This window comes from Phacochoerus africanus, chromosome 11 (assembly GCF_016906955.1).
Source record: "Phacochoerus africanus isolate WHEZ1 chromosome 11, ROS_Pafr_v1, whole genome shotgun sequence".
Lineage (NCBI taxonomy): Eukaryota > Metazoa > Chordata > Mammalia > Artiodactyla > Suidae > Phacochoerus > Phacochoerus africanus.
In genome coordinates this window covers 66,953,327-66,976,031 of record NC_062554.1, presented here as the reverse complement: position 1 = coordinate 66,976,031, position 22,705 = coordinate 66,953,327, and the positions used below count along the sequence as shown (strand labels likewise).

The following is a 22,705-nucleotide window of genomic DNA, read 5'->3' as shown; positions in this document are numbered from 1 at the left end:
TTAGCCCAAACTAGGCCCTCCTCTTTTATTTTCAAGGGCCCTTTATTGGCTCTCAACGAGGGGGAAGGCAAGAGAGGATTGGCCAAAGGAGAAGAGCACCGCCCCGACTTGTCCCCGCCCTGTCCCCGCCCACGCCCTCCCCGGAGGAACAGCTGGAATGGGAAGGAGGGAGGGAAATCTGGGATTGGCTGAGAGTCGGTGGCTGGGTGGGGTGAGGCAGCTCCAGTGAAGCTTTTACCTGTCTAGGTAAGTCAGGAAGAGGTCAGAAGAAAACAGTAGGAGGCAGGGGGAGCAGTCTCTGTCTCCGTCTCTGCCCTTTGAAATAGAAGGGTATTCCTTTCCTCCCTCAGTCCCCACCCAGTGAAGGTGAGTTAATTACTAACCCAACTATTGCTTATTCTGCAGCGAGGGGGCGGGGGGCTTCATGGGAAGTCGGAGCTACGGAATCGTGGGGAGCTCCTTATACCCGTAGCTAGGGGGCTTTCCTGTCTGTTCCTCAACTCTCTAATGTGGGATCAGAGTAGGTAGGTAGCTTCCTGAGATTGCAGTGTTTTTGTGGAGAACAGGACTGAGACGCATTTTTTTTTTCCATCTACCTGTTTAGGTTAGATATGCATATTGTGTAGATAACAAGAAAGGAAAACAGGTTTGTTTTAGACCTTTGCATCTCTGAAGAGCTGAAATTGAGTTGTGATTTTGGAAGAGAATAGTTGTAGAGGGCGTCAAAATGAAGGCTCACCCAGCACTTTGGTTTTCCATTGCATTTCTTACAGGAAAATTTCCTGTGGCTTTATCAACTCAATGTCTATCTTTATTTAAGCAAAGGGTGCAGTGTGTGTGTGTGTGTGTGTGTGTGTGTGTGTGTGTGTGTTCAATAATGGTCGTGTGATAATGGAGCTCTCTGTGGATGGGTGTGAAAGGTGTGAGCTGAGCTAGGGTGTTTGGAAGGGGGGCTGTGAGGTCTGCTTACATTGGGAAAACTCCATCTCAGGCTACAAGCTCATCTTTGCAACACCCCCAAATAGTCTAGTTGCAAAGTCAAGCCTATTTGAGTTAATTTTAATGAATTTAACGACGTTGCCTGTTAATAGACACAGGGACTAGCAGACGGAAAGCTACTCAACTGTGCCATGGCCTCGCCCACATTAATATTTCACAATAGCATGTTGAGTCTAGTAGGAATTCTGAGTGGGGCTGAGGCCAAAGCAGTGTGGCAGAGGCCAGAGAGGAGAACCAGACCTGTGTGGTGGTTTTGCTTTGTGTTCCTTCAGGGGTCCCCTGGCAGGCTGTGTGGCCGGTTTCCCTGCACAGGGACAGCTGGGTGTGGAAGTCAAGTCAGAGTAGTAAGTCAGCTCTCGGTCATCCAGCTCGTAGGGGTTAACTCTGTGGTCCCTAACTTCACCCCTTTTCCTCCTGCTTCAGAAAAGGGGAAGTGGGACAACCCAGTGCCAGGATCCCAGGGCTTGGCACACAACTCCCAGCGAATATACCGAGTTTCCGGTCCTGCCAACTGGAACTTTGGGCATTCGCTCAGCCTGCGCTGCAGAACCAGCCCACTAAGCTCACCAAGCAGCGATAGATGATGCCTTGTCAGCAATAAAGATAACTTGCAGGGTCTGGCAAACCTCTTCTGCGTAGGGGATATTTCTGCTAACCCTCTCCCTCAAACCCACTTGAAGGAGGCGATTATATCGCTGCCTAAAAACACACAGAAATTTGCCCATGTGCCTGTGGAGAGGGATACACACCCAGTGCAACTTTTAATCTTCTTGGCATTTTCCTTACGATGTGCTCCAGCTCAAGGCACCTTTTGTGCAGTCAGCAGAAAGCAGAGACACCTGGCCTAAGAGAAACAGGAAACTTCTTGGACCCCTGGGGAGAGAGCCTTGGAGGACATGGGAGTGGGCTCACGGGAAGAGGGTGAAAAGGGGGCCTTGGATCTGTTCAGAAGGTACAGAGAAGCCAAACTGGAGTGGGTCTGGAGCCCTCACCCCACCCCCTCCAGATGCCAGAATTCCACATGCCATTTATTTACTCTCCTCCAAAGCTTGGCTGGTTTCAGGGTGTAGTTAATATTTAATGCGCCCTTGCATGGGTGGCCCTGATATAGGCTGTGCGCATTTCTTAACCCATTCCCTCCTCCCCTCAAGCCTCCCAAAGAGGTCAAGGGGTAAAAGATAACACGCTCTCACCTCGAGTTTTGCTCGTTACTCAGGCTTCTTATCAAATAGAAAGACCTTGGTTTCAATGGCCGCCCTGAAGTAGCCCCTAAGATTTACGGTTGTAAAGTTGGTGGAAGGAAGTGCAGCATCCAGGTCAGGTCAAGCTGGTGTGGGAGGGAAGGCGGGGGCGGGGTTTGGGAAAAAGAGAAGACTCTTTTTAGAGTTCACACTTTTGGAGTCAGGACACTAGGTGTGGAGGTGAGGTGCGAGCACCTCAGGACTCATCCAGCTTTGGTTTCAGGTTCAGATTAATCTCTGCAGTGATAATGTTGTGTCTATGACATGAGCTTCAGTGGCATTTGGTGTCATTTCTTTCTTTCTTTCTTTCTTTTTTTTTTTTTTTTTTGTCTTGTGTTTTGAGGGCCGCACCTGCGGCATGTGGAAGTTCCCAGGCTAGGGGTCTAATCAGAGCTATAGCTGCCGGCCTATGCCAGAGCCACAGCAACACGGGATCCGAGCTGCCTCTGTGACCTACACCACAGCTCACGGCAACACCAGCTCCTTAACCCACTGAGCGAGGCCAGAGATCAAACCCGCAACCTCATGGTTCCTAGTCCCATTTGTTTCCATTGCGCCACGACAGGACCTTGCTATGGTTTTTGAAGCAGTACTAGCTGTAGTTCTTATCTCTTCCAGCTGCTTCAGGCCATCCTTCGTTCCAAAGTAAGAGTGTGTCAGGTCTCCCTGAGCGGACGGAGAGGCCAGCAAACCACTATAAAGGCTGATGTGTGCTTAGAAGAACAAGGGTGGTAATTTTCTCTGAAAGGAAAAGGCAGCATCAGCTCACCCATTCACAGAGAATATTATATTAATTACAGTGAGTCACTTTTAATACTTACTGCCCCAGTTCTACAGATAGGAAATCTAGAGCCAAAAATAGAGACCCTTGGCTCTACACTGACTTCTTCGAAACAATACTTTTGTCTTCATAAAGTTTTCCATGCCCCATACCTCTTGGGTGCTCCTACATGTCAGTATAACTGAAAGTATTTCCCAAATTCCATTGACCCATATAGTCTCGGGAAAATAAAGGTGCTTTCAAAAGGAGCTTCCAATAATGGGGCAGAAGCCATAAGAGAGACCTCCCAACAGCTCAACTCAATAGACACTAGAACGGGAGTTCCCGTCGTGGCTCAGTGGTTAACGAATCTGACGAGGAATCATGAGGTTGCGGGTTCGATCCCTGGCCTTGCTCAGTGGGTTGATGATCTGGCGTTGCCATGAGCTATGGTGTAGGTCGCAGACGCAGCTCAGATCCCGTGTTGCTGTGGCTCTGGCAGAGGCCGGCGGCTACAGCTCCGATTCAACCCCTAGCCTGGGAACCTCCATATGCTGTGAGAGCGGCCCAAGAAAATGGCAAAAAGACAAAAAAAAAAAAAAAAAGACGCTAGAACAGATGACAAGTTTATTCATTCAGCATGTTTTGAGTGCCTTCTCTGTGCCTAGGCTTAGGAAGGGTGGATCCTCTTCTTTGTAATGATCTCAACCCTACAGAAGGTTAGGAATGAGTTAGTACTTTGGGAACCTAGACGGCCATTCATAGAGAGGATAGCTGAGATGCCTGAATTTCATCCCCATGACTTCTCACCTTTCTGTTTCTTTGAGGCTCTGGGTAATGGGGAACTAACCTCGTGAGGACTCCTAGGAGATGTCTTACCTCATATTGATTCATCACTGGGCTTCTTTGGTATCACTGGCCCCTGTGGTTCCCTCTCTCTCCTGAAAGGCTCTGGACCCCCATGAAACTACATGGGTCTTGCTCATAAAGGATCTTTCTTCCCCTTTCCCTTCCCCCTCCCCCACCCCACCCGAGGGCGTCCTTCAAAGCAGGGGAGGAACTCGTGAGGCCTTGTGCTTGTCAGGCTGACTCACCCAGCACAGCCCAAACCTGACTTTGGCACTGGAAGCAATTACTGACGGAGGCTGAAAAGGCAACCTGCCCTGGAATCTAAACCCCAAGTCTCGGGAGTTCCCGTCGTGGTGCAATTGTTGACAAATCCGACTAGGAACCATGAGGTTGCGGGTTCGATCCCTGCCCTTGCTCAGTGGGTTGACGATCCGGCGTTGCCGTGAGCTGTGGTGTAGGTCGCAGTCGCGGCTTGGATTCCGCATTGCTGTGGCTCTGGCGTAGGCCGGTGGCTACAGCTCCAGTGAGGCCCGTAGCCTGGGAACCTCCATATGCCACAGAAGCAGCCCAAGAAATGGCAAAAACACAAAAAATATATAAATAAAAATAAAAAAATAAACCCCAAGTCTCAAGATCTCCCAGGAAACACAGTTTTCCAGAACATTTTACCTAGTATTGGGAGGGTAAGAAAGTAGAAAATAAAAGCATGGCATGATGGGGAAAATATGGATTCAGAATCAGACAAACTATATAATATTCTAATTCTAGCTCTTCCCCCAGCTCCCTGCTTGACCTTAGCGCTGTCTTTTCATCCTAATTCTTCCAGAATTTCATTTTCACGTAGGAGAGTCACGTCTGGCCTTTCCCACTCTGATGGAGTTTTTCCCACAAACAGGAATAGGAAAATCCGTGAGATTTCCTGAAGGAAGACAACACACCCTTCCTTGGCAATTTCTATTGGCACAGTGAACTTGAAACTTTTCTTTCCCTATGAGTTGGAGTTGGGAGGAAGCAACCTAGGACATTGACCTTGTTCATCTGACACAGGTTAGGGAATCTCATTGGGAATAAGTGCAGCATCAGAGGGGGGACACATAAGAGGGGAAATGGATTTGTGTCAACCACTGGGGTGCCATGCAGCTACCTCGCAGTCTAGGGAGCTGACGGTGGCTGTGGTGGGAGGGGCGTGATGATGGGGCCATGGTAACATCTGACAGTCACAGGGCCGGGCATTGCACAAAGTGATTGACATGTAATATTTCATTATAAATTCACAACAGCCCTATGAGGTAGGTCCTACTACGGGCCCTGTTCCTTGTTTTTCTAAACTCTTTTTTCCCTCGCTTCAGTCTACTTTGACCTGGCATGGATCTTGTCGTGTTCTTCTTATCAGAACAGTGGTAGTTACTCATTTGTTCCTTAAGCGTTTGCATATTTATTACCAACTAAACCATGCTAACTGTTCTCACTTAGTCCTTATATTAACCCTACTTAAGGAGGAAAAACAGACTCAAAGAGTAATTTGCCTCAAGTCATATCACTGTAAATGGTGGCACTGGAATTTGAACCAGATCCAGCTTCCTCCAGAACCCAAGCTATTAACCCCTGCAGTAGTTATGGTTTATAGAAATGAAGAGGTAGGCTAAGCTCCCTGGTTCAGAGGGAAAAAAACCAACTAAGACAGGATGGCGTCTCCCTTCTGACTAGACTGCTCCTCTACCATCCACGTCCGTCCTTCTGCATCTACGTGAGCCAGCTTATGTGTCCTTACGTGTCCAGCTTCCATGTCCCCCGGGCAGGCTGGGGGTCTGGGTTTGGGCTGTGGCTGGTCATGGCCCCTTCCAGCTCTCTGCTTGCTTGCAGTCCCTGCCACCATGCTTGCTCCAGGGCCTGGGCAGAGCCTCGCCAGAGCCTGGCTCAGCTCACACGTGGCTGTGATTCTTCTCTTTTCAGGCCCGGCCTGGGACATTCTCCACTTCCCTTGGCTTCCCCTCTGGGAGCCCCTTTCACCACCCCTGCACCTTGCTTCGGGCGATGCCCGAGAGGGAGCTGTGGCCAGCGGGGCCTGGCTCGGAACCTGTGACCCGCGTCAGCAGCTGCGACAGCATGATGAGTACCACCTCCACCCGCTCTGGATCTGTACGTAGTCTCTGTCTGCAGCCTGGCCTGCTCTCTGCACCCCTGCCTTGCCCTGCCCTGCCCTGCCCTGCCCACCTCTGTCCTTGCTCACTGCTCCTGTCTTTCATCTTCCTCATCAGGAGTGAGTCACACCAGTTGGTATTTTGCCTCTGAGTCACCCCAGGTTCTATAGAGAACAGGGTGAGACAAGCCCAGAGAGGAAAGGGACAAATGAGGCTTTCCCCCAGTTTTCATTACATTGGGTGGCTGGGTTGAGACGAGAGAGTGGGCCCCTGAGCTAAAGTCACGGTGGAAACCAAAATCTAGATTCCTACAGTTCTCTGCAATGAACAGCATTGCTTTGATCTTTCACAAAGATCAAAGAGCACAGAGTAATTAGGAGCCTGGGTTCTGGAGCCACACAGATCTGGGATCTCTACTTATAAGCTGTATGACCTTGGGCAAATTACTTAATTTCTCTAAGCTTCCGTCTCAGATTTAAGATGGGGATAATAGTGACACCAAGTTCATAGGGTTCCTGAGAAGAGTAAATACAGTACATGTAAAGTACTCAGCACATGCCTCCGAGTAGAAAAGACACAGCCTGGGAGTTCCCGTCGTGGCGCAGTGGTTAACCAATCTGTCTAGGAACCATGAGGTTGCGGGTTCGGTTCCTGCCCTTGCTCAGTGGGTTAACGATCCAGCGTTGCCGTGAGCTGTGGTGTAGGTCGCAGACACGGCTTGGATCTGGTGTTGCTGTGGCTGTGGTGTAGGCACCCCTAGCCTGGGAACCTCCATAGGCCCCGGGAGCAGCCCTAGAAAAGGCAAAAAAAAAAAGAAAAAAAAAGACACAGCCTGTCTATAAGTAGAGATAGAGACTCTGCCAAAGTCACTGTGGTTAACTCTGTGCATGGCATGTAATAAATTGTAATTTTCCTGGACATTAAATCAATTATCATAAGGCGGGTGTGAAAGAGTGAAACAAATGTAAGCATTCTTTTGTTACAGGTACTCACCAGTTACATAATACCCTTGAGAATTTATATATTATTACTCTATATCCTGTGCATAGAGAGAGTTGAACATTTAAATGGATCATAATGATAATCTCTACTGAATGTCGAAGATGTTTATTTAACACAGTCAGTGAGTTCCGATATGGAAGATGGAGCAGGAAAAACAAGGCACCCAACACACAAAAGCCCAAAGTGCAGACAATTTCTATATACTGTCTTTTTTGACCCTAGATGATGGGGTCGTAGAGACAGCTTTCTGTTTCTGTCCAGCCGAGGCCAGCAGGAGTAGTTACACACCCTTGGACACAGAACGTGTCAGGGATTAAGGGTTTTCAAAGTGAATCATCTACAAAGGAGAAATTCAGAGTTGGAGTTTTGGTAAGACAGTTTTAGGAGGAAGAGGGCAGTAAAGAAGATTTTGTTCAGGGAACCCCAGAGTCCTCATCAAGCCTTCCGAGGGCTGCCCTGGGGGCTTCCCTTGACACATAGGCCTCTCTCAGTCAGCTGACTGATGGCCCTTAAAGGATTGTGGGGAACTGGAAGAGTTATTCCAACAACCATCTCCCCCCTCCCTAAGATATATTCAGGGCTTTCTCAAATTCTCTCCTGGCCATCTGAGTGGGTCTGGAGACTATACAACTTTGAAGCATCTCACATATTAGGAAGAGGGGTGGAGATGCCAGAAAGGGACTCGGGCCACCTTCCCTGTGTTCTCTTCTGCCCCCTTGGTTTTCCCATCAGCCTTCAACTTTGGAGAACAGCTGTTCCATGACTCTTCCTTGTAGAATGTGGGCAGGAACCATCTGAATCGGTCATGGCCTGTTTTCCCAAACACTCCTCTCTTTCTCATAATGAATATTATGTTTTCTAGGGCCATTCCCGCAGCATATGGAGGTTCCCAGGCTAGGGATCTAATCAGAGCTGTAGCTGCCTGCCTACCCCAGAGCCACAGCAACGCGGAATCCGAGCCACGCCTGTGACCCACACCACAGCTCACGGCAACGCCAAATCCTCAGCCCACTGAGCAAGGCCAGGGATTGAACCCACAACCTCATGGTTCCTAGTCGGATTCGTTAACCACTGCGCCACGACGGGAACTCTGAAAATTATGTATTTTAATTTCTATTTAATACAAAATTGCTTTCCCCTCACCCCATACCACTGTCTCCACCTTCCTCCCTTAAGTTAATATTTGCTGAAGAAAGGCACACTTTTTTGAATGTTAGCCAGAGCCAAATGCCATCAAGAAAGTCAACATACAGGGGGAAAGAATCCTGTGTGGAATGCATTTCAAAGTCAAGTATAAATTGTTTAGTAAATTTATCTGTGGCTAGTCATGCCACGTCCCACTGGCCAGGCAGCAGGTTGTTGACTGGGTTTCTTGTTTGTCCTCATACTGTCCTTGACACACCAGACCAAGTATGCAGAAGTACTTCTGAAAAGGTAAAAGCAATTGCATTCAAGTGTAAGGTCAAATCATTATGTTGCTCAGATCATTTAGAGGGAAATTGGAGACACACGAAGAGAAAGACTTGACCTAGGTCACACGGAGGAACTGGAATGGGAAACTCGGACTGCTTCTGATCTGGGTCCCTAAGCCTTCCACCCAGGACGGAGCAAAAGAAAGAGCACCCGCCATCTGGCTGCCCAGCTGTCAGAGCCGGTGCTAGTGAGACAAGAGCCTGACAGTCTGTGCCCTCCCTCATGCCTGCGGTTGCAGGAAGCAGCTCCAGCAGGTTTGCAGAGTGGCAGGTGGAGAGGTTTCCAGCTCTTCAACATTCCTTCCCCAGCCCAGGGTGGTTCTCGGGGCCCCACCAGTTTCTGAGGACCTGCCTCTCACAGCTCCTGCTCCCCCTCCTCAATCCAGAGTGACAGCAGCTACGATTTCTTGTCCGCTGAAGAGAAGGAGTGTCTGCTCTTCCTGGAGGAAACCATTGGCTCCCTGGACACTGAGGCTGACAGCGGACTGTCCACTGACGAGTCTGAGCAACCCGTGACTCCCCGAGGTCCTCGAGCACTGCCCACAGCCCAGCCTGCCCCCCAGGGTAAGGGAGACCGTCCAGCAAACCCCAGAAAAAGTGGTGCAAACTTTTGGCCACTTTCCATCTTGTTTGCTTCTCTGCTGTTAGGGTCACAGGTGAAGGAAGGAACAACTGCTCTCCTCTCCACTCTCACGGCTGGAATAAAGCCTTATCCCTGGAGGGGAGGAAGGATGCTGACAAGCCAGCTTCCTGCATCTTTCTAGGAAGAAGTAGAGGACTGAGAGGAAAAGGGGTTTGACCAGCTCCCATCTCCTTATGGGGAAATTCTAAAGTGATCTGACCACAGAGGTGGGGGAGCGCATCAGGGAGGGGTGGGTGCTTGGCTCTGGAGAGACTGAGTCGGTCTGGGATGCTAATCTGGGTGACCCAGAGGACAAGGCTGCAGGAGATAAGAAGAGGGAAGGGCTCCCTTAACTTCAGTGGGCGGCACCTCGAGGGCTCTGTGAGAGTGTGGAGCGGTGTTGGGGCTCAGTAGACAGGGACCCGGATGGCACATCAGAGTGGTCCTGAGTGTGGGACCATGTGTCTCAGGGTGAGGCGGGCACTTTACTCCCAAGGACAGTCCAATTGCTATCAGGACCGCAATCATTCATTCCTTTAGCAAATACTTATTGCCGATGTGTTAGACCCTCCCTGAAGATAGAGCTGTAAATGGGGTCACAGGGCTGCCTCATGCTGATTTCCTGGCCCATGGGTCCAATGCATGTGCTTACTCGCTGGAAGGAAAGAGCCCGTGTCACTCTGTGGTGCAGGGACAGCTGCGGCCACCACAGAATCCTTCAGGTGCTTAGAGAAAGTGAAAGTGGGAGAAGGCAGAAGCCTGGTCAGGCAGCCTCACTGGTGCTCGTCCTGCCCAGTGCTTCCACTGGCCTCAGACACCTGGGAGTCCCAGGGCAGCCAGAGGGACTGTCCCAAATCCCAGCCTATCGGAGTGTGTCTGTGGAGGGTTGGGAAGAGCCTGAGTCAGGGACATGAAGGTATTGGGGCTGCCCATTCCCCAGCCATCAGGAAGCATTAAGCCTTGGATGAAGGGAATCTGCTAATACTGACCTGTTAGTCTAAATGATACCCAGGAGTTCCCGTCGTGGCGCAGTGGTTAACAAATCCGACTTGGAACCATGAGGTCGCGGGTTCGATCCCTGGCCTTGCTCAGTGGGTTAAGGATCCGGAGTTGCCGTGAGCTGTGGTGTAGGTCGCAGACGCAGCTCGGATCCCGCGTTGCCGTGGCTCTGGCGTAGGCTGGCGGCTATAGCTCTGAGTAGACCCCTAGCCTGGGAACCTCCATATGCCTCGGGAGTGGCCCAAGAAATGGCAAAAAGACGTAAATAAATAAATAAATAAAACCCAAAGAAACAACAAAACCCCAGACTCATCCAATTAGGGGATCAGAGTCTAGGAAGCACTGTCTTTGGCAGTGGGGTTCCTATTGCCCCCTCAACCTTCTCTGCGTGTTTCCCTGACCTCACAGGACATCCAGAGGAGACGACTGTTCGGCAAGGACCAGTGCCGAGGAGAGTGACTCTGTCCAGCTCATCTCATCCACCGGAGCCCCAAAGCCTGGGCCTCAGGTCTGGCTCCTACAGTCTCCCCAGAAACATCCACATCAGCCAAAACCAGAACCTCAGGAAAGGCACCACCCAGACTAACAGTTGCATCCCGAGGGGATCTAAGGGGCTTGTCCCAGGGCCTGAGAAAGAGCAGGTCAGCGAGAGCAGTGAGCCCCACCAGGCACCAGCCAGCCCCCAGGACCCTGCCCTTGATCTGGACGGGCCACTCATCCCCCCACCAGAAGCTTTCCGGGACACCCAGCCACAGCAGTGTGGGCAAGGCAGCCTGGCCAGAAGGCCAGGGGTGCTGAGCCACAAGCCCCAACTCCCCACCTCACTTGGGCCCCAGAAGAAAGGGGACACTGCTTCAGAGGCCATGTCCCAAAAAGCCAATGAGAAAGGCTCCACCAGGGGCCCAGGACAACCTCGGTCTCCTCCCCCCGTGTTCTCTCAGAATGCGAGAGCTGAAGATGCTCCCGTCCCATCATGGGGGGACCCAAATACCCAACTGGCCCCCGTCACAGCCCCTAAGCCCCGGAAACTGCCGCCAAATATTGTTCTGAAGAGCAGCCGAAGCAGTTTCCACAGTGATCCCCAGAACCGGCTGTCCCGCCACTCTGAGGCTGCTCCTGGAGACTCTGGGCCGGCCCCATCGTCGCTGCAGGAGCAGAGGAAAGCACGCAGAGAAGCCCTGGAGAAGCTGGGGCTACCCCAGGACCAAGATGAGCCCAGCCCTCACTTAAGTAGACCCTCTGTCAGACTCAAGGAGACTCGCGCTCCGGCCCCCTCCCCAGCTCCAGCTCAGGTCTCAGCAGCTATGCCTGCAGCAGGAAAGGCTCTGGCTCCTGCTTCTACACAGGGGCCTTCTTCAGGGAAGGCACCGGTTCCAGCTCAGCAGTCTTCTCCAGGCAAGGTTTTGATTCCTGCCCAGGAACCCACTTCAGGGAAAGTTCCAGCTGCCAAATCCACGCCAATTCCCATCCCTAAGGCCCCACGGGCCAATAGTCCCCTGACTCAGCGGAAGCCAGACTCAGGGCTGACTCTCCAGGAGAGCAGCATCCCTGGCCTGAGACAGATGAACTTCAAGTCCAACACGCTGGAGCGTTCAGGTGTGGGGCTGAGCAGCTACCTCTCAGCTGAGAAAGAGCCCAGCCCCCAAACCAGCGCCTCTCTGGGAAAAAGCTCCTTCTTAGACAGGATCCCGCCCAATGTCTTGCGCAATTCCCGGCCCCGCCCTGCCTCCTTGGGCACCGGAAAGGACTTCGCGGGTATCCAGGTGGGCAAGCTGGCTGATCTGGAGCAGGAGCAGAGCTCCAAGCGCCTGTCTTACCAAGGACAGAGCCGTGACAAGCTGCCTCGACCCGCCTGTGTCAGTGTCAAGATCTCCCCGAAAGGCGTGTCTGATGAGCACAGAAGGGAGGCCCTGAAGAAGCTGGGGCTCTTGAAGGAGTAGGCGCTGGACACCCGCACCGCCACCCAACCCCCTCCCTCACCCGCTTGTGCAAGAAGAGACCCCGGGCTCCACTGAGCCTTCCTCCCCTCCTCACAGCTCAGGGGCTGGACAGGGATCGGCTTCTTCCAACATCCTGTTCCCTCTGAGGGAGCGAGTGGAGCATACGTTTATCTTCAGAGTGGTCGTGCCAACATGTGCCTACACGAATCGTCCTGAGGATGGTTTCCACAGGCGGGTGTGTGTGTGTGTGTGTGTGTGTGTGTGTGTGTGTGTGTGTTATAACCTGTATATATCACTGAAGATATTTATATGACAAAGAATCATTGCTCAATTCCGCTCACATTGGATCTTTTCTTACATGGGGTAGGTAGAGTTCAGTCTAACCGGAACAGAGGGGTAGCCATGCCTGTGAAAACATGGCAAGTGACACAATGGAGGCACCAGTGGCATTAAGCAAATGCAAGGTCATGTGACCTGCGGGTCTCCGAGAATCCCTGCAGTAGTGGATGGAGACTGGTTCCTGCCTTGCTGGATTCCCCGCTCAGTTCTGTCCTTCAGGACAGGGCCCTGGGGCCCAGAAGTGTTGCTTCCTCCTCCTTGTCTCTAGTCCCAAGGATCAGACACATCCTTGTACCTGAAAACTCTTGGTTGAGTGATACCAGGAGAGTTCTCGTTGGTCCGAGAAGGCAGGAGAAGTGTCCACATGGCACACCTCCACCCGAGAGAGCCTCATCCTTGGGCTTCTTAAATTCAGTAATAAACTATGGTGGTCCCTGACTCTGATGTTGCCATTCTTCCTGTTGCCAATCTCAGTTTGCATGTGACTGACCCCTGGGCTGCACCAGCAGTGGGACGGGAGCTCAAGCCCAGAGGCTTTACACAATGCCAAGGAACTGTTGCAGGCCTTGTCCACACGATGGCAAGTTGTTTTTTGATTTCATCAGTGCCTATGGAAAATCAGCCCAATACATTCTCTGCTAACTATTCATAGATTAGCAGAGCTGGGAGGGGACTTGGAGATGCCCAGTTCAACCCTGTTGGGGAAGAGAAGTGACTCATCATCGTCGCTCTGCTGTTTAGTAACAGCTGCCTCCCCCCCACACGCCCATGGTTCCCTTCTCACACTGCATGCCCTTCCCTTACAGCAGTGCCTTCTTCTATCCACAGAGCATCCTAAGGATCGGTAGTCCTTAGCAAAGGTCCAACCCAAAAGCTCTTCAAGATCCTAAAGTGCCTTCTGAAATGTCAGAGGTTAAACGTTCAGGACGCTGTTTTGTGTTTTTTTTATTAAATTGGGGAAAGCAGTCATATCATCCTTCATTATTGATCCCCAATTCCCTGACCAAGTTGTGCAACCTGAGAACATGCTAGAAGAAGGTCGTACGGGGAGGTGGTGTGGGCTTGTGCATGCAAGCTTGGAGATCAGGCATGGCTGGACGTGACCCCTGCTTCCCCTCAGGAAATAAATGTTATTCATAGACGTGGCTTGGTTGGAGTCCAACATGCCCAGATGTGAGGGGCAGATAAAGGGCACCGAGTTGGAAAAGTGCCCTTTAGGTCTGCTGAGCATTTCTGGGCCATGTCCTTGGGGACATCCAGCACATCACAGCCCAGTATTTCTGAAAATGATGAGAAGGTTAAGGCCAGGACAACAAATAGTTGCACCCTGTTACGGCATGTGGTTTGTGGGTGTGACAGTTTCTGTGTATACTCTCTCACACACACCCAAAAGCCTGGTGCCTTACTTCTGGCCATGGGTGAGAACCCACCTGTCCTCACTGACAGGGTCTCCCATGACTGGCAGAGCCACGTCTTATCACAGATCCCCACAAAAAGTCCCCTCCACAGGACTGATCCCAGCTGCTGCATTTGGTTGAGGTGCTTCTCAGGACACATCCTGCAGAATGACCATTTGATTTTTTTTTAATTTCCCTGATACATAGGGAAACTTGGGACTAGCTATAATGTAAGATTTGGTAGGAATCGGGGGCCCTGGCATTAACGCAAGGCTAACTAACACAGGGCTGTCAGGAATACCTCCTGTGAAGCCCCACTCCCTGGTAAAGGCAGTTTCTCTCCCAGACAAAACAGAGTGACACACAGCCTGCCCTCCGGCTCTGAATCCTCATCTCGGCTTGTCCCCCAGTTCTCCCAGTTTGAGGCATTCCCTTCCTTTCCCTTGTTATTTAAAGATACTAGGCTTCCCGTGTCCTCCTCCTTCAAAGGGCAGGTTTTGCTCCAAAGATGGTCTTTGGGATTCAGTGACAGAGCAGTACATCCAAACCCAGTTGTCCTCATTTTGAAGAGGAGCCCAGGGACCCAGGGAGGACATCACCTCCCTGAATTTGATCCATCCTCTTGTATCTGTTGAGGCTTGCTCTTCCTTCAGCTAGAACTGATTTGGGGAGAGGTGAGAGTGGCATCAGGGTTATTCTTATCCCTTTTGGAAGGATTCTGGGCAGCAGTTTGTAAAGGCCATTCATTTGCTTTTAAAAACTACAGTGACAGGGACTTCCCGTTGTGGCTCAGTGGTTTAAGAACCCAACTAGTATCCATGAGGATTTGGGGTTGATCGGCCTCGCTCAGTGGCTTAAGGATCTGGCATTGCCATGAGCTATGATATAGGTCGGAGACGTGGCTCAGATGCCGTGTTGCTGTGGCTGTGGTGTAGGCTGGCAGCAACGCTCCAATTCTACCCCTAGCCTGGAAATTTCCATATGCCGCACCTGCAGCCCTGAAAACAAACAAAGCGACAGCTCCACTTCCACATGGCCTCCTTTCTCTACTACCCCTGACCTGCTGCAGTCTTGCTGCTGCTGGGAAGAACCCATCTGCCAAATACAGGAGCTGGCCCCTCCTCAGCCTAGCACAGTGAAGTCTGTGCCCCCAGACATGTTGGCAGATACTCCTCTGAGTCACCACGCACACACCACCCTAGGAGTTCTACAGCCCCATGCTCTAATCTACACAGAGCAAAAGCGATAGGCCCAGTCACCTCATAGGCACCCCCCTTCATAGTGGGAAGTGTGGTCTGGCAGATGCCACCCTGGTAGTTGCCTAGGTGTGCAAAAGTTAGTGTTCATTCCATGGAAGAAAAGGCAGGAGAGAGACTGGGGAGCAGGCCCTCCTTGAAGTTATGAATTAGAGCTGGAGTGAAGATTTCAATAAGTGTAAGCCTGTGAATGAACCACTTCAACCTCTGATCCATGATCAGGTTGCAGGATGCAAAGAATCAGACTATCAGAAGATGAAGCTGTTGGTTCATGGACTAGGGGAGGAGACTGAGGAGTGGGCAGGAGAAAGCATGCCCACCTCCGTCAGAATCTAAGGAAGGAGGCAGATATGACGCTCCCATGGGAGTGATTGTGGAGCTGTAGATCTGGGCTCCACTCACCTGCGTCACTTGTGAATCCGGAGACCCTGAGACCATCACTTAAACTTTGTGAACCTCAGCGTTCTCACCTGTAAAACGGGAATAATGATACTAGCCTTTTGAGATTGTTGGGATGAACAAGCGATATAAAAAATCTAAATGGTGTGGATATTCAAGAAATGATAGTATTGTTCCTTCTGGGTCTTATGCCGTCCTTCTCAAAGGGAGCGAAAGTAGACAGGGTTGGAAGCCAAGAGCTCCCCCAGTTCAGCTCAGAGGAACTCAGAGAGAGCTTGGTGCAAATAAAAGTCTAAAGTAACACTGTGCTAGGCTGAGAGAGGTTTGGCATGCTCTCCAAGTGACTCAACTTCACCCAGGCCATGATTCCTGGAATTTAAAAACAAAGGGATTGGAGGGAAGACGGTGTTTTCTGTCTCAGTGGAGGCTGAACCAGCTATTTCCAGCTTCTCTATTCCCAAGCCCAGCTCCCCATTTATCATCAATCTCTTCTTGTCCATGACCGCATAGTTTACTTCTTTTTGCTTCCTTTGACTTCCTTTTGCCGTGGTTCAAGGAACTATATTTTGTCCTATAGCTGTTTATTTTTAAAACAGAGGAAGAGAATAAGCTTATATAACAGAAGGAAAGTGTGACTAAAAGCAGAAAGAGAGAGAGGCTAAAAAAGGTTTCAAGATTCCTGGGGCATTTTTAAAAATAAGGTAAGCATCTTTCAGAAATGAAGCAGATGTTAGTTAGAAGGAGGCAAGAAGGTATGAAGGGCCCTATGAACTGCAGGAGTCATCACCACCACCAGCTTGAGTGTGTCCCTTCATCTCATTCATAAAATGGAGACATGGACTGGACGGTCTCCGAGGTCCAGGTCAATCCTGAAATGTGTTTCAATAGGTCCAAACAACTTAATTAGGAAGAAAAACACCCTGCCAAAAATAATCGCAATATAGTCTAAGCTAAAGTGTACCTCACAGAAACCTAAGAGCTGGAAGGAAAATTTTAGATTATCTAATCCAACTGTCTAAAGAGGAATTATGTCTGTAAGTGACTATAAATAGAAAGATGGGTGGATGCGGGTAGATGGATGAGTGGATGGATGGGTGGATAGATGAGTGGATGGATGGATGGATGGATGGGTGGAAGGAAGAGGGGAGGGTAAAAGAGGATTGAGAACATGTGGCACAGGCTTAGGAGTCAGAATCTCTATACCTTAGCTTCCTTTTCAGTTTATTTCTTTTTGTTTCCTTTAGCTTCCTTTGTTTTTGTGGTTCAGGGAACTACATGCTGTCCTACGGCCACTTAGTTTAAAAATGGAGTAAAAAAAAAAATGAACTTATAACAGGAAGGAACTCTATAGAAACAATAAAAAATACTTACCTATTACAGTTGTTATGAGAATGGAATCAAATGAGATAATACATTTAAAAAGTTAGCACATTGCTCAGTAGACGGAATCTATTAAATTTATTATTCTATACATATGTAATTCAGATTCCCGGCGGGTCCCCCCTTGAGGCCTGGATGAATCCGAGCCTGCACCTAAATTCCTCAACCTGAAACAGTCGAAACCTCTGGTCCAGTTTCCAGAACCTTCTCAAGATCTTCCTGTGTTCCCCTTACATCTGCGATGCTGCTTCAAGGCCTCTAAATCCCCGCCCACCATCCCACTCCACACAGGGCCCACCCCATGGCACCCTCACTGTCCCCACAGCTGAGGCCTTTAACTGGTTCCCGTGGGAAATCAGGTCTAAGCATTTTGTGGTTTTCTGAGTTTTTAACTGAAGCTTGGGTGGGAGATGCAGAGGGACCTGACACAAAGCACACAGCCTGCCACCACCTCCTTGTCACCCTTGCTTTCCTCTTTGTCCGTCCTGGCGTGTTACAGCACACCCAGGAAATTCTCACCCTCACCCACACTCAGGGCCCCTCAAGATCTGAGCATCTGCCCCAAGGGACTTTTCGAAAAACATCTTATTTGTGAACAGGGATGTCTGGTTGAAATGAGCTCTGCAGACTGCAGTGTTCTCTACCTCTTTACCTTCACTCCTGAAAAGGCCAGAAGTGACAATAAGAGATGTCTGGTGACATCTGTACTTGTGACTCACATGGACCCGACTGCATTCTTCCCAAGGGGTTCAGCAGGGCTTTCTTTGGCTGGCCCCCTTCTCTGTGGGTAGGGGAAGAAGTGTGGTCTCCTCTCCCAGTGACACCCCACCTAGCTTTTCAGGCAGGGGCTCCTCTATGTTAGCCAAGGCTCTAGGTAGGTCTCATAGGCTGTGGGAATATCTTTTAGTTGAAGTTAGTTCAAATAGGGTATCATTAGTATTTTAGGGTGAATTGAAATCAGGCACAATTCTAGCCCCAATCTTCCACCATCCTACCTTCTCCATGAGCAGCAGGGGCTGCCCTGTGCCCTGACCTCACCCCGCCCCCCACCCCATCCCCGGAAAGGAACCTACTCTGGTGGGCACTTTGCCCTGAGCAGCCAGCCTCCTGCAAGAAGAGGTTAGGGCGGCTATCAAGGTTTTACTTACTTGTGTTTTTTGTTCTTCTGCCTGGGACTGGAATGTGTTGTATAACACATTCACAATGATAAATCACTGATTTATAATTGAAAAGGTATATTTGGTCTTCGGCCCCATTTCAGGCACAGAGCTGCTAAAACCCTTGAAATTTCCTGCGATCCAAGTGATAAAGGTGACTTCTGTTGTGTTAATGGGGCAACTTTTGGAAAGCCCCTGTATAACCTAAGAAGGGGGGTTTGAACTCCAGGGGAACAACCATTAGACAATTAGAACTTTCAGTCCTACCCTCTCCCTCTCCCCCCTCAAACCCCCACCAGGACCTCTAGGGAGGGGAGAGGGGCTGGAAACTGAGTTCAGTGGCCATTGGCCAATGACTTAATCAATCGTGCCTATGCAGCGAAGCCTCCATTAAAATCCGAAAAGATGGGGCTTGGAGAGCTTCCTGGTTGATGAACCAGAACGCTTCCATGTGTTACTGTGCCAGACCCCAAATTCCATGAGGACAGAAGCTCCTTTGTTCAGGACCTCGCCCTGCGTATCTCTTCATCTGGCTGTTGATCTGTATCCCTTAATATCCTTTGTAATAAACCAGTAATCTGGTGAGTACGCTGGTTTCCTGAGTTCAGTGAGCCACTCTAGCAAATTCGTGGAAACTTAGAAGGAGATGGTTGGGACCTCTAACTTATAGTCAGGTGGTCGGATGCACAGGTGACAACCTAGGCTTGCGATTGGCCACAGAAGTGAAGGGCAGTCTTATGGGACTAAGCCTTCAACCAGTGGAATGCTATCTCAGGATGGGTAGTATCAGGATTGAGTTGGATTGTAGGACACCCACTGGTATCACACTGGGCTTGGGTACCAGATCCTGCTCCGAAGGCTGCTGCACTCATTTCCTGACTGAAGTATCCAGAAGATCAGAGCAGAATACACAACTTGAGAAAAGACTCTTCAGACTTCCCCTCTGGGCTTGGTGCCTCAGCTGCCTACTCCAGCTCCACTTCAAACTCAACATGTCCAAACACAGACTCATATAGGGGACGCCCCACCAAATGTGACCCTTCTACAGTGGTCCCTATCAGTGAGAGGCTCTAGCATCCATCTAGTCAGTCAAGCCAGAAACCAAAATATCATCCATAACAACACCCTCAGTACCCAGTTACCAAATTGTGAAATCACCACCATACATCATTCGAACCTGTCCTTTCTTCTTCTTTTCTGCTACCACCACTGCCCCGTCATCTCTCTCCTGGGTTAGAGCAGTAGCTACCAAGTGTCTTCTTCACAGCCATTCAAACCTCCCTCTGGCCCCTCTCCTCCCAGCAATGAGAATGGTCTTTCCATCCGGAGTACATTACCCTTCAAGGAAGAGAAAAGAAGCCCTAAGAAAATGTACATGGGAGTTCCCTTGCGGCACAGCAGGCTAAGGATCTGGAGCTGTCACTGCAGCGGCTGGAGTTGTTTCTGTGGTACGGGTTTGATCCCTGGCCCCAGAACTTCCACAGGCCACAGGCATGGCAGAAAAGAAAATGCATGTGCATCTTCACATGTGAGCAAAAATAAATTCAGGAAGGGGACATGAAAAACTAATGTGATTGATCCCCTGCAGAGGGTGGATAGGAAAGGCATGGGAAGAACAGAGAAAAGGGAACAGGGTAGAGGGAACAGGGGGCAGAACTTGGCTGGGAAAAGTCTCTGTGTAGTTCAGACTTTAGAACCATGTTAATGTTTCACATATCCAGAGAATGACTTGATAAATAATAAATAAATAACCACCAGGATCTGTGTGTGTGTGTGTGTGTGTGTGTGTGTGTCTTTAGAGCAGGATGATGGAAGGATCTAAAATGGAACACAAACGGAGTTCCTGTCGTGGCACAGTGGTTAACCAATCCAACTAGGAACCATGAGGTTGTGGGTTCGATCCCTGGCCTCTCTCATGGGTTAAGGATCCGGTGTTGCCGTGGGCTGTGGTGTAGGTCGCAGATGCAGCTCGGTTCTGGCATTGCTGTGGCTGTGGTGTAGGCCGGCGGCTATAGCTCCGATTGGACCCCTAGCCTGGGAACCTCCATATGCCGCGGGAGCTGCCCTAGAAAAGGCAAAAAGACAAAAAAAAAAGGAACACAAACAATAAAAAATAAACCTAATTGTATAAAAACTAACAACATAGCCCACACTAATGTGAGTGAGGAAGGAGAGAACTAATCTAAGGAAGTTGGAAAAAAATTTTTTTCTGTCTTTTTAGGGCGCACCCACGGCATATGGAAATTAACTGCTGGCCTACACCACAGCCACAGCAATGCTGGATCCAAGCCGCCTCTGCCACCTACACCACAGCTACACCACACCAGATCCTTAACTCACTGAACAAGGCCAGGGGTCGAACCCACATCCTCATGGATACTAGTTGGTTTTGTTACCACTGAGCCACGACGGGAACTCCAGAAAAAATGTACTTTTTACCACATCACTACCCAAGGCTAATGACAGATTCTACTTGATGGATGTGTTTTTCACATTAATAGTTAGCATTCTGGATTTACTTTATGTGTATTGCTGGATTGAGCAATAAGTACCTATATTATGCATAAAAGAGCCAGATTTCTCATTGTAGGAGAAGGGAAATGAGGGAAACAAAATATTTCGCGACTACACAAATACCCTGTTTCGCTGCCTGCTTTCTTCCACTAGTTTTAGGATCCATTAATGATTCTTGCCTGAAAAAACCATTACAGCAATTACTATTGTGCCATTTGCCAAACTGTCTTTTATTCTATATCTGTCGTTCCTTCCACATTTACTGCTTGGAATTCTACTCTACCGAGGAACTCTTCCTCCACCCCACTTAATTAGTTCTTCAATTATTTATGTATATCAGTATGGAATCATGTATATGTATTTTATTCTGTGGATTAGAGTCCATGATTTTCGTTTACTTTCTTTCTCATTTTTTTTTCCATTTTCAGCTCTCAAGGGAAGCTTAACATTGGCTCCTTTTCCCTCCGACACGCTGCTACCGTTTTCGGAGCACCTCCACCCTTTTTGACACCCCAAGATGTGTGTGGCCCATCTGTTCTTTCCCTGTCCTCACCCTGGAATTACTCACCAAGGATCTACGGATTCTCTCTCTCTTTTTTAAAAAAAATCAAACTTTATTTATTTATTTATTATTGTTTTTCTCAGTAAATTTTGACGGCACCTCTTTTTGGAAAACGATCTTAGATGCTAAGATCTGGGTGCCAGATGTGCCCATTGCCTCCAGACCCTCTCAGCAGACAGAGCTAATGTGTGCAAATACACACACATCTACACAGTCTATATCTTTGTCTCTATTCATTATCTGTGTATATGTTAAAAATAATGAGTTCATACTGATACCTCCAATTCCAGTCCAAAATCACAGGGTTCGTTCTAGTCCCCCTTGTTTTCTTATTTTTAGTAAATGTCAAAAGGACAAAAGAGCCCATGTAAAGAGTCTCACATTAGCCAAGTATGGAATAAGTTGAGCAACAAAATAAATGAGAGACATGGACTATAACCCACAGAATAAACTATATATACATGATTCCAGATTGGTATAAATAAATAATGGAAACAATGATTTTAATTATAGTATATATAATAGTAATATTATATATAATATATTATATTATATTATGATAATATATTATATTATATATTATGTTACTATATCTGATACAATTATATTATTAATAATGAATAATAATTATATTATTAATTAGTATTGTGTTATTATACTACTAATTAGTACTTATCACATTATTTATATTAGATTATTAATTATAATAATATTTCAATATAATTTTTAATATTTTATATTATGATAATAAGTATTTCAAATATATTAAATTATATTAAATAATTAAGTGAAAGTTAAGGAACAGTTCCTCATTACAGTAGAATTCCAAATAATAAATGCATAAATAATGATGGAAATAGGAAAACAACAATTTGATAAACCACAACAATCATAATTGCTGCAGACAGGAACAATTAATGAATGCTAAAATTAGTGGAAGAAAGTATGAAGAGAAATGGGATATTTGCAGTCTCAAAGTATCCTCCTGCAAAATACTTCTTCATTGAAAAGAGAAAGTAGGAACTGAGTGATCAAAGCTAATATTACCGATTCTGGCACATACTGACATCAGGTACCTTCATTACACGGCACTGAGAAGGACACAACATCACAGCTGTTGTGCTCTTGCCAGAAATGTACAGCCTACACTTTAATGAGGAAACATCAAACACAAATTGAGACACATTTTACAAAATAATTGGCCAATACTCTTCAAAACATGGTGGTCTTGAGAAAGACAGACTGAAGAACTGTCATACATTGGAGGGGATAAAAGAGATCCTGCAAATAAATGCCATGTGGGAGCTTAGCTTGCATCTTGTACCAGAAAAGGATATCTCTATTTGATTTTTTTTTTTTTTGTCTTTTCTAGGGCTGCACCCACGGCATATGGAGGTTCCCAGACTAGGGGTCTAATTGGAGCTGTAGCCGCCTGCCTACAGCACAGTCATAGCAACGTGGAACCCAGAGCCACATCTGCGACCTACACCACAGCTCATGGCAACACGGGATCCTTAACCTACTGAGCAAGGCCAGGGATCAAACCCAAAACCTTATAGTTCCTAGTCAGATTCATTTCCACTGTGCCAGGATGGAAACGCCTGTATTGGGGAGCTTTCTAAACAGAGAAGGAGAACTTGATCCCAACACCCCAGGACTGTGATCGTGAACCTTGA

At 48.5% G+C, this 22,705-nt stretch overlaps 1 protein-coding gene across 2 annotated transcripts; it reads left to right on the top strand.

The window, feature by feature from the left end:
• The first annotated feature begins 226 nt into the window (after positions 1-226).
• On the top strand, positions 227-12,802 carry C11H1orf116 (chromosome 11 C1orf116 homolog). 2 transcript variants are annotated; one of them, XM_047753435.1, is made up of 4 exons: positions 227-246; positions 5,803-5,988; positions 8,851-9,028; positions 10,494-12,802. In XM_047753435.1, exons 2-4 carry the CDS (start codon positions 5,884-5,886, stop codon positions 12,023-12,025), a joined length of 1,815 nt encoding a protein of 604 aa, XP_047609391.1. In that variant the 5' UTR covers positions 227-246; positions 5,803-5,883; the 3' UTR covers positions 12,026-12,802. The 2 variants fall into 2 exon arrangements, with proteins under 2 accessions (XP_047609391.1, XP_047609390.1); XM_047753434.1 differs by lacking the exon at positions 227-246 and adding an exon at positions 257-366.
• Positions 12,803-22,705: the final 9,903 nt, after the last annotated feature.

What these genes read in the sequence shown, in the direction of transcription:
- C11H1orf116 (XM_047753435.1), top strand. Translation starts at nt 5,884, where the DNA reads ATGCCCGAGAGGGAGCTGTGGCCAGCGGGGCCTGGCTCGGAACCTGTG. An exon ending in CCTCCACCCGCTCTGGATCT is followed by an intron (nt 5,989 to 8,850) that starts GTACGTAGTCTC and finishes TCCTCAATCCAG; the next exon opens with AGTGACAGCAGCTACGATTT. An exon ending in AGCCCAGCCTGCCCCCCAGG is followed by an intron (nt 9,029 to 10,493) that starts GTAAGGGAGACC and finishes CTGACCTCACAG; the next exon opens with GACATCCAGAGGAGACGACT.